Source organism: Nothoprocta perdicaria, unplaced genomic scaffold (genome assembly GCF_003342845.1).
Source record: "Nothoprocta perdicaria isolate Ctin4 unplaced genomic scaffold, notPer1 scaffold_126, whole genome shotgun sequence".
Taxonomy (NCBI): domain Eukaryota; kingdom Metazoa; phylum Chordata; class Aves; order Tinamiformes; family Tinamidae; genus Nothoprocta; species Nothoprocta perdicaria.
This window is the reverse complement of record NW_020454383.1, coordinates 1,673,072-1,688,933: the sequence shown is the minus strand read 5'-3', so window position 1 is coordinate 1,688,933 and position 15,862 is coordinate 1,673,072. Positions and strand designations below refer to the sequence as shown.

The window sequence follows — 15,862 nt, the reverse complement described above, 5'->3', positions numbered from 1 at the left end:
TGAGAAGTCCAGCACCACTACTTCAAAGGAAATAACAGTTTGAAATATTGGAGATTAAAGTCATAGATATCATAGTTTACATCTGTTACAATCATCATTCATTATGCTTTTGTATGTATGGTGAAAAGGTTCTTTATCTTAATTTAATGCATCAAGAGACTTGAAAAACTCTCCTAACATAAATACATTAGTGACTTTAGGGTGTTTGGAAAATTGCTATCCATTTTATCATCATGATTCCAGAACGATATACTGGAATTGCACATGCAGAGAAATCCCTACTTAATAACCTCTAAGAGGTTATTGTCCCCATATGCAATAACTACAGCAAGTATCTGAATGCTTTCCCAGAACTGACAGCATAGAAGAGGACAGAAAAAGGGAGGGGACTATGACATATAATGAAGCAGATCCATACCTTGTTTGTAAGTGAAAGTTTTGTGCTTGCTATTAATTTAAATATCATTACAGAATTTTGAGATTGGTGCATCTCAGCTAAATATCCTTTCTTTTTCTTATATGCAGTGTTTCTTTACATTCTATAACAACAGACCAGATTTGAGTGTGATTTTGTCATATCTGGGAGGAGCAGTGCCATTCATTGAGCACTAGGTGAGGGAGCTAGTATATGTATTTTTTTTTCTATATATATTGATTTTTTCTATATATAAACAAAGTGTAAGCTGTTTTCACATAAATCAGTGAGATAGTCAACAATTATACTGCACAAGTTTAAAATCTATTAATGTAAATAAAACCAATAAGAAGAATGTTTGAATGTCATATAAGTGAGGACTCACAGTTAAAATCTTCAATATCAGCAGTTTCCTATATGATTATATCTTAATTGAAAGAAAACTCTTAGGGATAATTAAAACAAGAACTACTATCGTCTTTGATGTGCTTATTCACTGACTCAGGAATAAGTTAATAAAAACAAAACTGAACTCTCCAGAATCCAACAGCTGAGGTTTCAGTCACTAGCACTTTGAAAACAATGAAAGCAGAACAAGAAGTGGCATATTACCTTGAAAAGAGGTCTATTGCCCTCCAAGCTTTTTGGATTGTTGTTTTTTTTTAAGAAAATATTTTTGAGACTGAAATACTTATGGCAGATTTGACTAGAACCTATAGCTTTGCCTAACCAAAGTTTTACTAGAATAACAGATTATTGATCAAGTCATGGCTGTGAGCCAAAGTGCATCCAGACATTTTAAATCTAATATTTCATAGTCATTGGAGTATTAGGGAAAAGTATGTTCTACAAAAGGAAATTGAGAGGATTTGTTTGTAAGAGTTGAAAGCATGTCATGAAAACCTCATAGTTTTCACTGCATTGTGTATAATAATGGATTTCACAATACTCAGTATACCAGTGAAAGAAGAAATATTGTATATTTCTAGGGAATTATGCAGTATTTAAGGCAAAGTACAGGGAAAAAGTCAAAAATAAGAATAAAAAAAATTTAAAAACAGTTTATATTTAGATCACATCTTTGCGTGTTCACACGCATACAGTCTGTCCAGCTCTGTTTTGATAAGGAGGCTGGAAGCTATGTAATATCGAAGCACAGTGGTATTAAGGCATTTGAAATTCTTTAAAAAATGAGGTATGATTAGCTTAATAGACTTCAGAGAAAGAGAATTGATTCTCTTCAGAATAAGAGAATTGACAACTTGCATAACTGAAACATTTACAGTCAAACTTAACAGGCACAGTCAGGTGTGCTAAAATACAGTTTAAAGTAAATTCAAATGAGAATTCAAAACAAGCAAGTCAGATAATGCAGGGTTTCTACAACAATGCTAACTCATTCATGGGGTGCTGCAGAGATGTACTATCTACCAAGGTTAGTTTTTGATTCCGAACTGATGTCTTTCTGAAAGCAAAAAGAAAACCTTTGACTTGTCATAATGCTATTTGTAACCTTTGCTAATGAGGAGCCTTATTCCAAATGTAACTAATTAAAAGCAAAAAGGAAGATCAGATACCACATGCTGATTTTTCTTTTTGTTTTCTGTTCTGAGTGTTGCTGCATAATAGGAAGTTTATAAACAAACCCCTAACCAAAAAGGCACACCTTCAGAAACAGATTTGAAAGTTTAGGAAATAGACTACAATTTGGAAACTTGGCAGGTGTGCATGGCACTTTTTTTTTTTTTTTTTGGAAACTCACTGTTTACCCATCAAGCAGAGAAAAAGCTGAAGCAGAAAAAAATAAGTGATTTTTGTCTCACATGGGGTACTAGAAACCCCAGAACATTGCAGCAGCATCTGCAGCATCTGAGCCAGCACAGTAAATGCAATACAGAAGCAGTACATGTGCCTTGTAGTTAAAGGGCTCTGCAAGCATTGCAGGATTATGCCCTTCCTTGCAATTCCCTCAAAGACATTCCAACTGGGATAGCTAAAAGTTTAGGGATCATTGCATGCAGGCTTTTAACAGCTACTGAAGATATCAGTGTTACAATTCATATTTGTGAACACTTGTTGTTTGGTCAACTGTTCAAACTTGCAGGATTGTGGGAATATTATCTACATCCTAACGTAAGAATTTAAAAAGCAAGCAGGTGGTTTGTAGAACAAGATGTAGATCATATCTGTTTCTGCATCGAGGCGGCAAAAAAAAAAAAAAAGCCTCTTCTAGCCTTCACTTCATTGTACAGGGGAGAACAGAGCTCTACTGGGTAATGAATTGGTTTAAATTTTACTCACCCGAGAGCAGAACATATTACATTTTTTTTCATGACATTCCATCATCTGAAGTCCTGTAACATCATCTTTCATATCAGTGCAAGAACATTCTCTACAACCATCTTTCCAGGTTTTCCCAATGGGGTAGACAATGTTGTTGTGAACACAGACCTACAGAATACAACAATCAATACAGAAATGAGCACACTTTGGTCCTAAAAGACTGCATTTTAAGACATGACACCTACTGCATGGAACCCAGTAGAAATGACAAGTCTTAAAGATGTGGAAATATTACTAAAGAAAAACACAGTCAAAACTGCTATTTCATAAAAGAATAAATAAAAAAGTTTTTATCTTCCAGTGGAGTTGTCCACTGGGTCTGGTTGTGATCCGGTTTTAGAGAAGAGAAAACAGGATCATGAAGGTCTGTGTACACAAAATTTTCAGGTGATCTGACAAGAGGTATTACGTTGAACCACAAACATCCATTTGCTTTTGTCACAGCTACAGAAAAATATAAGTGCCACTTCTTACGTTGCGTAAATGATAGATTTCATATCTTGTTATTAAAGACATGATTATTTTATAAGTGTAGAAACTGATTCACAGAGCAATGCAACAACTTACACAAGTTCATGAAGTGCTGAGCAGCAGAAAATAAAGCTCAGATCTAAGCTGCAAGACAGTGCAACCTAAGCTAAGTTGTAATATAAGTTTGTTCTAGTAGACAGGTTACACTGCCTTGCGACTCTCTTCTAAGCAACCTTATCTTAAAGGTTAATGCAGTATAGTAGCTTATAAAATGGTCAGAAATATAAAAGACAAATTTACCCGGTGATGCTTTCAGAGTCAAATACTAATTTGGCAAAATTTGTAAGCGGCAGTACAGTTCATATGACATATGATGCCTCCTCAGGCAAACGCAATCACAGGGCAAAAGCAGTTTGGGTCTGAGGTGTTCTTATACAATAGTTAACATATGATTGAAAAAAAATGCAATTCTGAAATATGGTAACTGTACTGACTCAAATGCACATAGCTGAGTTAATTTACAAACTTCAGAATTGTCTCTGATAATTCAGATAATTATCTTCTGATAATTTCAGAATTATCTCTGAAACTTGCAATGCTTGAATGACTCTGCAAACCTCAAAGTCACCCAAAAATATATTAGATGTGTCTGAATAAAGACTTATAATAAAATATGCCCTGCAGGAGAGAACCGTTTATTTTTCTTGCATGCACATAAATGGAAAATGTCTTCGTATCATTACCTGATACTATACTTTCGAACTTGTGTACATCTAGCACCCCATCTACTGTGGTATTTTCACTCCATGTATAAAAGATATTCTTATCTATGGAAAACCCAGTTCATTTCCTTTACCTGGTCTGGAATGCAGGTGGTAGATATGCAGCCACAGTCATTGCTGAGAGATCTAGACAAATAACCAGTGGGGCAGCTCACTGTTGAGTTCGTACAACTGCAAGTGCATTCAAATTTATCACAGCACTCAGTCTTCTTAACAGTCAATTTTCGATGTGGTGGACAGGAAGGACTTTGAATTAAACTGCATGCTTCTCTGTTACAGACTAGCAAAAAAAAAAAAAAAGTACCATGTTAAGCACACAATATTTCAGAGCACTGCAAATGAACAATGATTTCTCTGGAGAACAAGTCACTAACTGTTTCCGTAAAGTTTTATACATCTACTTAAAGAGCAAGAAGTAAGGCAAAGATAAAAGACTCAGGTCAAAATCTGTGCTGCAGGTTGAGGAAAAGGTCTTATCCTCTCCCACAAACGATTGAAGAGATTTATAAAGTAAGCATATGGGTCAGAAAACACACAACCAAGACAGCAGTGCTTATCTTTTCCTTAAATCAAAAGAGTATTCAGGAAGTACCAATGGCATCTTTCTTGCAAGTTCATCAAATTTCCTGTCCATTAGCTCCAAATGAAAGCTTACAGAGAGAAAAAACAATGCCCAAAGGAACTTGTCAAATGGAGTATGCCACTGTCACTTTGTGTTAAAAAGATACCTTACCGCATGTATAATTTGGTCTGCATTCTCCTGGGTTGGTCAGGGCAAGCTGCTGACCAAACTCACAGTCAGGGGCAGGAGGCAAGTCACAGGAGACTAGGTCACAGACTAAAAAGAAATTGAAAGAATTTTTAAGACAGCACATGACCAATAGTCCATACATCCCCATTAGGTTGTTTTTCCTACAATCAATTGCTATCCTAAAATCTGAAATTAAATTCTGAAATAAATTAAAATCTGAAACAGAGTACAGCAGGTTAGAACTTGTTTTCAAAGTAGCTTAGAGAGTAGATCAGGTTTGGGTTATGTGCATTCCTGTTCTAAAGTTGTGCTTAATTTTCTAATGCAGATCATTCAAAAAAATGTAATTGAAAAATTATTTAGATTTTCCCTTCTGCATCCTTTATGGTAGAGGCAAGCTTTGTGGGAACTGAATGCAGATTCTTGTTCCTCTCCCTGCCCATCATTCTCATATACTCATTTGATGGTTTAAAACACAGAATATTACTAAATAAAAATGTAAATTCTATGTCTTTAAACCATCTGGTTAAAATATATGGCAAGAAGATCCCAATATGTTGTGAGAACCTACCACACTCATACTCTGGGCAACACATTCCAGGATCTCTGCGCAGGCGAGCAACTTCACATGGACCACATTCAGCAGCTGGAGTAAGAATAAAATACCCACAAAACATGTTTGGATAAGAAACAGATGAACAGGCAACAAAAATCAGTACAAGTAAAATCATACTTAGAGCTAAAACAATTTACGTTTGGCAGTAGAGCAAGGTCGGACAGTGCAGTTTATTCTCCTGTTGTCGAGACATGTGCAGAACTTGCAAGGTTCATTGGCAGGAATCCACGTTTCCATGTGCTGCATTAAAACAATAGTTAGATACTAAGTGTTCTACTAAGTTCTACTACTGTTCATACTAAGTATGCTGGTATGGAAGTGGATGAGGGCAAAAAAAAAAAATCCAAAAAAAAAAAAAAAAAAAAAAAGAAGTACTACACAAAGAATTGCTTGTTTTGGGACTGTAAGATCCTAAAGAGATATATAATTCTGAAATAACTGTAATTTATCAATTTAACAAGTGTTTTAAAAATGCATTATTGGGATGAGGAATTCCTGTTGTTTTATGCATGAAATGTGCTCAGATGATATAGCTTGCAATTACATTTATGAGTAACAGTATAACCATAGAACTACATACCATGATTAGATGTTCAGTGCTATTAAGGGAAATAGAGATATCAAGCTATTTTGGGAAATATACAGAAGTGGCTGCTTTCCCAAATTGGTAGTACTTAAGCAGAGAAATAAACAATTTTATTATTATTATTATTAAGAATATTGGAGGTCTCATCACTTTCCAGCGGACTGAAGACTGGATAAATTATATCAATCCCAAATCAGAAACTGTCAGTCCTTTTGTGATTATCCAATGATAATAAGTACATTATCAGAAATTACTAGTAAAATGTACAATTAACCACCTGCCTCTCATGAAAAGGAGGGAAATCCTTGATTTTAAGCATACATTTATCTGATGAATTATAGACAATAAAGTAAATCTGCACAATTGATCCAGCTGAATGGAAGAAGTTGTAGAGTGGGTTAAGGTACCATGAAAGGAAAAGATGTGATCAAGAGTATTCTGGAGTGCTTTAAAATTCTCTGTTGAGATCATCATTAATCAGAATACCTATCTGGTATGGAAAGGAATAGTAAAGAACATCAGAGGAAAAGAGGGAGGTTCAGGAAGTCACATCCCACGACCAGCTGCATTATCCAATGCACTGCTCGCACTGCTAATCCCATGATGCAGAATGGCTGTGTAGGGTGAGCACGGCTCTGCACATCCCCATCCATATCTAGGCACTGCCATCGGGTTGCAGACTATAGATTTTCAGAGTTAAAATTCCATTAAGGAGTATGTGACAGCTCACATTAATTTTAGAACTTCTGCAGCAACAGGTAGATAGATATCACTGCAGGCATTATTCTCAAGAGCTTTTCTCTACAAATGCTTGAAAAAAAAATATTTAAGTGGAAATTGCTCCATATTGCCTGAGGACTTGGAGATTGAAAGCATACAGACCCTGTTCTTTCATCTTGGATGCTATTACATTCCTCTGCCACTCCCTCGCCCCGCGGTAGGAAACTCGCAGTTGTATTTCCCGCAATGCTATACAGTCACTTAGCTGCGCTCTACAAACACCAGCAGGTGGCACTAACGCACAAATCATGGCACGGGCTGCTCTTCGCAAGCCCGCACCCGCGTGCCTTCTGAGACGCCGATGAGCCTATCACACGGGCATACCAAAAAGTCCTCGCCCAAATTTGCGATCAGTACCACTGGCATTGCTCAAATAGTGCCTGAAACGCTTCCTCCAGTAAGCTCTATGCATTATTTGTGGGTATCCTACCACCTAAAAATGACATTTCCTCAACAAGTTTGATGCTGTCATTATGTTATTTGGTGCAAACTGTATTTGAGAGAAAAGTTTTTAGCCACGAATATTCTTTTTTTCTATTTGTTCTAACCATCAGTGTTAGAAATTTGTTGATGAACTGTATTTCTAAATGTGTATGTGAAAAGATGAAGGTATTCAGAGTACATGCGTTCATTTACTTGTAAGAATGTATCTTTTCACCTAAAGCATATACTAAATACTATTGCAAAGACATCTGGTCCTTAATGAAAATATATGTTATAGAAGAAGTCTGTCTGTGAAAACAGGTTTGGCAATAGAATAAGAGTATCCAAATATGACATAAATCTGATGTCCATAAAGGACTGAAAAATAAATCCCCTTTTCCTTAAAGTCTTACAAGAAAGCTGAAGATTAAAGAGAACTGGATGACATCAGAAAGATGGCCTAGAGTTGACTGGCTGGAAGTGAAGAGTAACAATCCTTCCTGTTATTTGAAAGAGAGGATATAATGAAGTGCTTGTGCACTCGTTGTGTGTTACTAAATGGGAAAATAAACAGTCTCCAACTGCAGAGGGGCACCTGGGACTTCTCCATTACATTTGCCTTTGAGAATTTGCAATTAGCTCAGGAAAGTCCGTTTTTAAGTAAAAACAATATGATAAAATCCATCAAATGAATGATCCTCACCTGCATATATTTGATGCAAAAAAAAAAAAAAAAAAGGGTCTAATATGACTTCACTTAAGTTCAGCTTAACTCTCATTGTTCGACACCAACCACTTTGCAAAGACATTATACTTCAGTGATTTTGGTCAGGAATTCCAATTTTATGATTAAATTGTCGTTACTGGTAAAAGCCTACTGCATGGAGGTGTTTATCTTGGTAAATGGTGACTTAGGCCATCCCCGCTCTTTCCTCTGAGGCCTTCTCTCCACACAAATTTGTCATGCATTTCCAAGTCTGTAGAGTCCCTCCTGTGAATTTTACACTGAGCTCAGCTAATTTCACACAGAGGAAGTTTCATGGGGCTGACAACCAGCCAACTGTGAGGAAATAAGCTAGTAAATAAAACGTCCAAAGTGAAAAGCATTCAAATGTACAAATCCAACCCCTTACAAAGTTAAGCTAAGTATATAGCTACCTGGTGGCGTGTGCCATCTTCACTGATGCACTGTGTGCAGTCTTCTTCAGCAACACAGCTGTTGTTGAAAATTACCTGTCCATCTGGACAGAAGCAGCCTTCTGTGGGATAATCCGTACAGACATTGAGCTCAGTACTATTCTCACAGTGCTTTATGCAGGCTTTGTGGCAGTGATCATATATCAAGTATGTGGGACATTTCATTGCTGTAGGGAAACAGAGAAAAAGCATGGTAGAAGAGATCTGAAATGCAGAGCAATGTCTTCACTTATGCTTTCTTTAGAAATCTGTCCATTTTTTTTGAAAACAATCTTCATTATTATAATTTCTCCTCTTCAGACATTAACAGGTTGAAAAATACATCTTTAGAAGTATACAAATCTGTAGAAAAAAAAATGATTGAGGATACATGCTTAATTAAAAATCCACGCAAAATCACTAAGCCACGTTTTTAGGTCATATGAATCAGAACAACACTACTGTTTGTAGCAAGACTACAAGGGTTTACATTAGCTGAACATCTTGCTATTTTTTTTTCAGAACTGTGTAAGAGATATCAGAACCAAGTGTATTAGAGAAGCATTGGTACCTGTGCAGGGTTGGTAGACATGCAGGATAGACTACTGTATTAAGCAAGAAGTTTTTGGCAATTGGCAATGTTCCTAAGCAATTTTAAAAAGTTCAGGAGCAGAATATATGGATAGCTCAAAAACAAACCTGCTGGATTAATTGAAGTGCCTAAAGCCAAAAAAAAAAAAAAAATCATTTCTTAAGCTAACACACAGAGGTTTGCTGATGAGTGCATGACACTAAGACCATCATCTCTCAAAGCAAACATAAAACTATGGCTGCAGCTACTCAAAGAACCTATGGACACTAATTCTGTGCTGCATACTGGCTGCAACCTACGTTATTTTTCTCTACAGATTCCATTAGAAAAGATATTTTCTTATTTCCCAGTTTGTCACTTTTGTGAGGTTTATAAAGCTTTTTATAGTTTCCTGACAAGAGATAATTTAAAAGATTATTGAAGGAAGACCTAAGCTCCAAGCCAAACAGGCATTCATGAGCTGATTTGTCTACACATACCATAGCCAAAGGAAACAGAAAATAAATGCCTTAAAGGCTAAGCCTGCTCTGTTTTGAGCTATTCTAAATTCAATTATTTCTGGTGTGCTGGAGTTGGGCATAAGCATAGTTATCATATTTTAGAAGATGCAGAAGAGCTTAAAAAGTCCTAGGAACTTGATGGAGAGTTCAATACCCTTATTATGATATATATTGGCTGGATTATAAAAACTCAAAAGCATCATCTAAGTAAAATAGGAAAATTGATATAATTTGAGAATCTTGTCCACCATCAGCTTTCTAAGCTATGTGTTTTCCAGAAAAAAATCATTCTTATAAGCAATTCTGCTGAATATAAGATAACTATAGTAAGCACCAGAGTTTATTTGCTGTAATGGTCTCACTTCCCCTATAATGAACATATGTAAAAATACATCTGCAGCACCTGTCAAGGTGGTATATCATATACTTTTCTATTCCGTTTCCAATAAGTATACTCAACACACTGGGTATCATCTTGCTTCCCTTTAGTAGCCTTAATGCAAATGTAGTTATACCTCTGCACAAAATTAGATTATTTTAGGGTAATATTGATGCCCATCAGCCTTGGTCTGTAGAGAGTTCCCAATCATAAAACAAAATGAATGGTAAATTCCCTGAAGTAGTTCATGTTAGTTCATATAGCCTCTTCTCTTTCCTCCCTTTGGCTAGCACTAGCAAGCTAGGTATGTGAAAAAAATACAGTTAAAAAGCCAAAGTTCTGACTGAAGAGACACTATGAAAAATCCTTCACCCCTGTGTAAAAGCAATAGGTTTTCAAAGAAGAAAGAAGGCAGTTAAGTTTTGCAAAAGAAATATAAATGACCTGATGCAAATGCCTTTGTTGGAAGTATCCTCTTAGCCATGGTAATGTAGATGATGAGACACGCATAGGCAGCATCAGAACATAGGATAAATTCCAACAGTGCACAGAAAACCATTCTAAATAACAGACAGGGTATTGTAGAAAGCCACTCAGACATACTGCTGTCTTTGTGCTCCTATCCTATTTACAGATAACTCTGGTTTTGTATAGAAAATACTGTGAGAGATATGGAACATAAGGTGCCCATAGTCAGCCTCTTGAAAATGTAACCTTGATAGTGGTTGGCTGCTTAAGTTTCTGTTCATCTCAAATGCTCACTGCTTCTAAGTGGAAAGAAGACTGTAGGCTAGCAAAAGAGAAAAAAATAAAAAAGGAAACCAAGTGATGGGAAGACTTCTAATTCTTCTGCCAAATTACTTTCAAATGAAAACTACCTAAACTACTAGTCTGTCTGATACATGCCATAGTCAATATTGATTGATTGAGTTGATACTACATTCTCATTTTCTTAGCTCCGCTGAAACACAGCTTCCTCTTCCAAAAAGAGAGTAGTAAGAAAAAAGCTGGGAGAAACATTTTTTTCCTATAAAACTATGATAAGCATATTTTGAAGGGTCATTAAAGCAGATTGGCAGATTAAAGTACTGAATTTTCAACAGCTGGTTATCTTCCCTTTGAAGTATTCTAGCTACTCTTAGTAGATATTGCTAAGGAGAAAATGACATATGCAAGGATCTACAGAAAGTGTGCAAGTCCATCAAAATAAAATAAATAAATAAATCATTTATTAAGTGCACAGTGGAAGATTTAGAATGATAGTTTGCACTGGGATATACCCTAACTTTGTGCTTCAAACAGATCAGACATGATAAAGCAGCTTTGGTTAAAATCCTAAGTAGATCCAAGGAAATTGGTTCATTTTTTCAAGTTCATTTTTTCAAGGTTGTGAAGAAAGGCAGCCTTCCCTTCAGATGATGATGACACTGCCTCTTTATCAGTAGTATAATATGGTTCAAATTGGGCAATTGTCTAACCGCTGAGGTACTGCTGGCTTGTTTTTGCCTCACCATACCGTCATATACAGCAAAAGGTACAGTTAAAGCTTCAGAGATATTGAAGCTGGAGTGAATAATGCACCAGGGCAATGACAGTAGTATATTAGCTACTTTCATTGCTATTGAATCTCCCTGCACTGCTCAGGCACAGCTTTGTTAAACATCTTTTAACAAGTCCCCTGTACTCAAAGGAATATTTTTAGGTAAGATTTTCCAATGACCTTTTGAGTGGTTTAAGCTCAGTTTAAACCTACCTAGACTGACGTTGCCATGAAAAGTGGCAGTTCTTTCTCTTACTTGAACTACTCACCCCTGCTACTCTTTTTTGCTGGCACATTTTTTACTTTGCAGCTAGTTTCAGTCCTCACCAAGTAGTTCATAAGAACTATTGCAAGCACAATGAAAGACATGGGAATGCATGGCTTAGCAATGGAAGAGGAAGACAGCAACTGGTTTTCTGGGCTCAGGTCAGCTTAAGCTAATCATAATGGCAATTACACACAGTGGTTTAAAACCTTCAGTCACTACGGTCTTTGTTTACACAGCAAATAAAAAACAGCAGAAAATCCCAGGCATAGCTCCTCAACTAAAATCCTTCGCTGGAAGAGCTGATTTAAGGGATTCTTGTATCCCATGGATACATCCCATTCTTCTGCCCTCCTACTCCAGCCCCTGTTCCTACTTCTCTGCCAAGTGACGCTGCCTCTGAGCTGAGCAGGCAGAACCTGTTACCTTCTTGTATTCTAACTTGAGCCTGTGAAATGATCAAATAAAAAATAAAAGGCAAAGACATCCACTTACAGAAATACATTGTTTCCAAGAAAAACATCGTACCTAGAATCCCCACAGCCGCTGATTTCAACCAGCTTCTCATTCAAAGAACCCCATCTTACCCAAACATTATCAAATATCCATTTTCTTCATATGCAATACCAGGATCAATTATCTATTCAGACACCATTCATCCATATGCCAGTATTGGCAAGTACCTTGGTGGCATGCCCACACTGCACACAGATGACATCAAAGAGCTGCTGAAAAGCACTCAGAAATGTCAATATATGAAGATTAAAGCTGCAACTGTTGCTACTCTCAGTTTTCTCTCTGAGTATCCCTGCTTTATGGACAAAATTTGCTAACTGCTACTGATACCTGAGCAATTTATAGATAGCTTGGTCACCTCTGCATGAGCTGCTATCTCTTCTTGTAATTACAGGTTAAATATATCTTGGTTCTTCTATTAAGGGCTGTATGAACAGTTTTTCCAGATGAATAAAGCTTTCTCTCCACTGAAAGATGAATGCCAATACATGTTTGTACAGCAGTGAAGTGACTTGTTAAAAATCCCTACAATATTCACATAAAACATAAAGCCTCCAATATTATTTAAGTGGAAACTCTGCTCAGCAGAAATTCACTATAAGTAGTGAGCCTGCTTGAGGGGTGCATTTTCTATGCCTCAGAATAAAATGTCTAGCAATGGAGGCCACAATTTGCTCCAACACAAGCCTAAGTATGACGGCCAGAAAAATACTACGCGTTTCACCTTAGAGTAAACTTTACTTTCAAGCATTGGCAAAAGGCTGGAAGGCTGGAAGCTGCACTTAAAATACCCTCTCTTCCGAAAAAGACCAAGTAATATTCAGACAGTAGAACTAGCACAGACTGGAGGGCAGGCTATGCCCTTATGGGATAGTCCAGTATATTCACCCATCTAGGCAGGGCCTAGATTTGTGCTGCTTCATATGCACCAACATGGCATGACAAAAATGCAATCAAACACTACAGAAATTGTATGAAGTCCCAGGAGCTGGGAGAGAGAGAATGAAGGAAAATCATTTAAAATGATGCCATCATTTTTAAACATGCAGTGGTAGAATTAAGCTATGCAGCCTATTGAGTCATTCGTGAGTCCTGTAAAATGTCTCTGTAACTGGCAATTTTATGGTTTGATAGTTGCACACGTGCACCTGCTTGAAGGAGGAAGACAAAGCTAGCATTAAGACACTAATCATATTTTTTGGAAACTAGTGTTAAACTGGGCACTCTGAAACACTGACACCCTACCTGGACATTACAATTTGCAAAGTCCATCTGAAGTACTCAATTTGGAAAATAGCAGGCAATATTCTCCCTCTGTTCGTCAGTACTATATTCTAAAGAGACCATGTTGTTTCTTAGAAGTTTTAGTCAGCAACAGTAATGTTGTCCTCAAAAACATCTCCTGGAGAATTATTCAGGACATTAACTGGAGACTCAGGTCAAATGCACAGTCACCTTCTTCATTTCCTGTGCCATAATTCCTTCAGTCTGATCTTAAAACATGAACAAAATCAATATGTGTACAAAGCTTTTGTGGTATCATACAGGTTCATTTCTGAGATGAAGAGAGTATGTGAACAAGAGTGAAAGAAAACAAGGAAACAAGAATTTACTACAACTACTGAGAAAAAAAAATGAAGATGGGAGATGCAGGAGATACCCGGGTCACCAGGTACTCCACTACTAAAACACTACAAAAAGTTGTGAAGGAAAAGACTTATATCCATATGTGTTTCATATGCTTCGATAAACCAAAAACACTGTGGGCAAATAGCTGAATGTCTGTAGACACCAGTACAGGCAGACTAACAGAAGTTGTAGAATAAACCATCTCAAGAATTACTTACTCTCACTTAAGTATATATATATTCTTTTTTGGGGGGGCGGGGGATAGGATCTTTACATATGCATGCAATACCTCAAAATAGTAATAGCTTGTCAGGAAAAATATATAATGATAGAGCAGATATTACTAGGTCTGCAAGATTTTGCATGACAATGAATGTACAAAACAACCACCAGCTGATTTTAGCACTCGCATGCTTCTCATTGTTTTCTATCGGGCCCTAAACATCTGTGAGGCTCATAACTTCCTACACTGTCTTCTCAGAGCACCTGTAAACTCTTCACCTCCAGGACTCAAGCAAAATACAATCAGAAGGACAATCAGATTTGCAATATGAATTACAGCTACCTTTTTTTCTAGGCTGCTATGTAACTAGTATACCCTGGAAAGAAAATATACTGCAGGAAGTGTCCATTTCCCCATTCTTTATGGGGAAGTATAAGGCTAAAATTACCCTGATTCTCCTTCCATATTGTGAAATCTGGGGCCTTGTTTGTAGTGAAATGATATTCAGAAAGTCTTGATATCCACTCAAATATACACAAGGATACAGAATCCAGAAAAGTTTTAATTTGTGCTATTGGCACTTGTGACAAAGATAGCAAGCAGAGCAGTTCCATTATTCCAACTTTCCCTGTCTGCCTTGTACAGGCGATCATTTGTCTTTACCAAAGCAAATTAACAGCAGAACTGGAGTAGACTCTTAGTAGAGACTTCGCCCCCAGAAGGTTTAATGGGACGTGTCTTTGCCTATGCATAGTTTTTGCATGTATTTCTTAGGTTATCCTTCTAGTCATGCATAACTAGCAAGTTTGTGTATTTTAATCTTTTCCATAACATGAAACTCAGCAGATAATAAACCTATTATCTGACCTATAAATATAGCTTATATTAAACTGGAAATTCTGCCTCATTACATGGCATACAAAAATCTAGATTTACCAAGGCAAGTTGTAAACAGTGATAGGACTCCATAACATAAAGTTATCAGACACCATTCAACACCCAGACACTCACTACGATTTCCAAGCCAAACTATTCAATTCTTTAGGAACATGACTGAAAGGAGACAAAGTTCTAAGGTACTGATGAATAAATATCATACCTCTTTCATAAACAGAAATATAACAATTTCTATATCAATTTTAAGGTACTGTAAAATCCTTACGGCAAAACTCAGGTGTTCGCCAGTCAATGCAGATCCCATTTGCCCTGCAAATGTGTGCATAAGAAGTTATCATCTCACAGGCTTCATCTTCATAGCAGCTATTTTCTTGGCAAGCCTCATAGAACATGTTGGGGGAGATTATTTGGTGGCATTCTGCAAACTGAGCAGTAAGCAGGATGCTGCAGTGGCGAGTGGCATGTTCAGAACATCTGTCTTCTTTCCTGATTTCACAGATCTTGCCTGGTTCTTTCACAGTCCATTCACGAATAAATATGCTGCTGTCAGGAGTAACAGAGCCATCACTTAGCATGAAGTCATTGGCATGGTTCTGGTCACACACTCCTAGAAGGTTAAATAAAAAGAAAATAAGACATCTGAATTTGATGAATTTGAAATTGATAGATAAAATAAACCTTGAAAAAAAAAACACACACACAGAAAGTTGTTTGTGGCTGCTTGATGAACTGCAAGAGGAAGAGGAATGAATAACCTTCCTTGTAGCTATGATCAGCATAGACATAAAAATCCTGAGTCACTTTTCCTATTTCTTTATTACAGGAAGCATGAAAGGATTGTATTCCTGGAGTCATAGCAGTGCTATGGGAATCAGTGAGATCATGGCAACACAAGAGAGTGAAAAATAGAGTGAGTCTTCAAAACTGGTCTTGTTTTTCTTTTGTTGCTTGCTGTTAATTATTTAATTGCATATTAGA

General features: G+C 36.8%; 1 protein-coding gene across 1 annotated transcript in view; it reads right to left on the bottom strand.

Moving 5' to 3' along the window:
• Positions 1-15,862, bottom strand: part of VWF (von Willebrand factor) — a 125,018-nt gene that overhangs the window by 20,517 nt on the left and 88,639 nt on the right. Inside the window, exons 37-43 of the mRNA XM_026033247.1 lie at positions 15,150-15,491; positions 8,326-8,531; positions 5,516-5,618; positions 5,334-5,408; positions 4,745-4,849; positions 4,086-4,291; positions 2,717-2,866 (exon numbers count right to left, since the gene is read on the bottom strand). Coding sequence (XP_025889032.1) covers positions 2,717-2,866; positions 4,086-4,291; positions 4,745-4,849; positions 5,334-5,408; positions 5,516-5,618; positions 8,326-8,531; positions 15,150-15,491 — 1,187 coding nt within the window. The remainder of the gene's footprint in view (positions 1-2,716; positions 2,867-4,085; positions 4,292-4,744; positions 4,850-5,333; positions 5,409-5,515; positions 5,619-8,325; positions 8,532-15,149; positions 15,492-15,862) is intronic.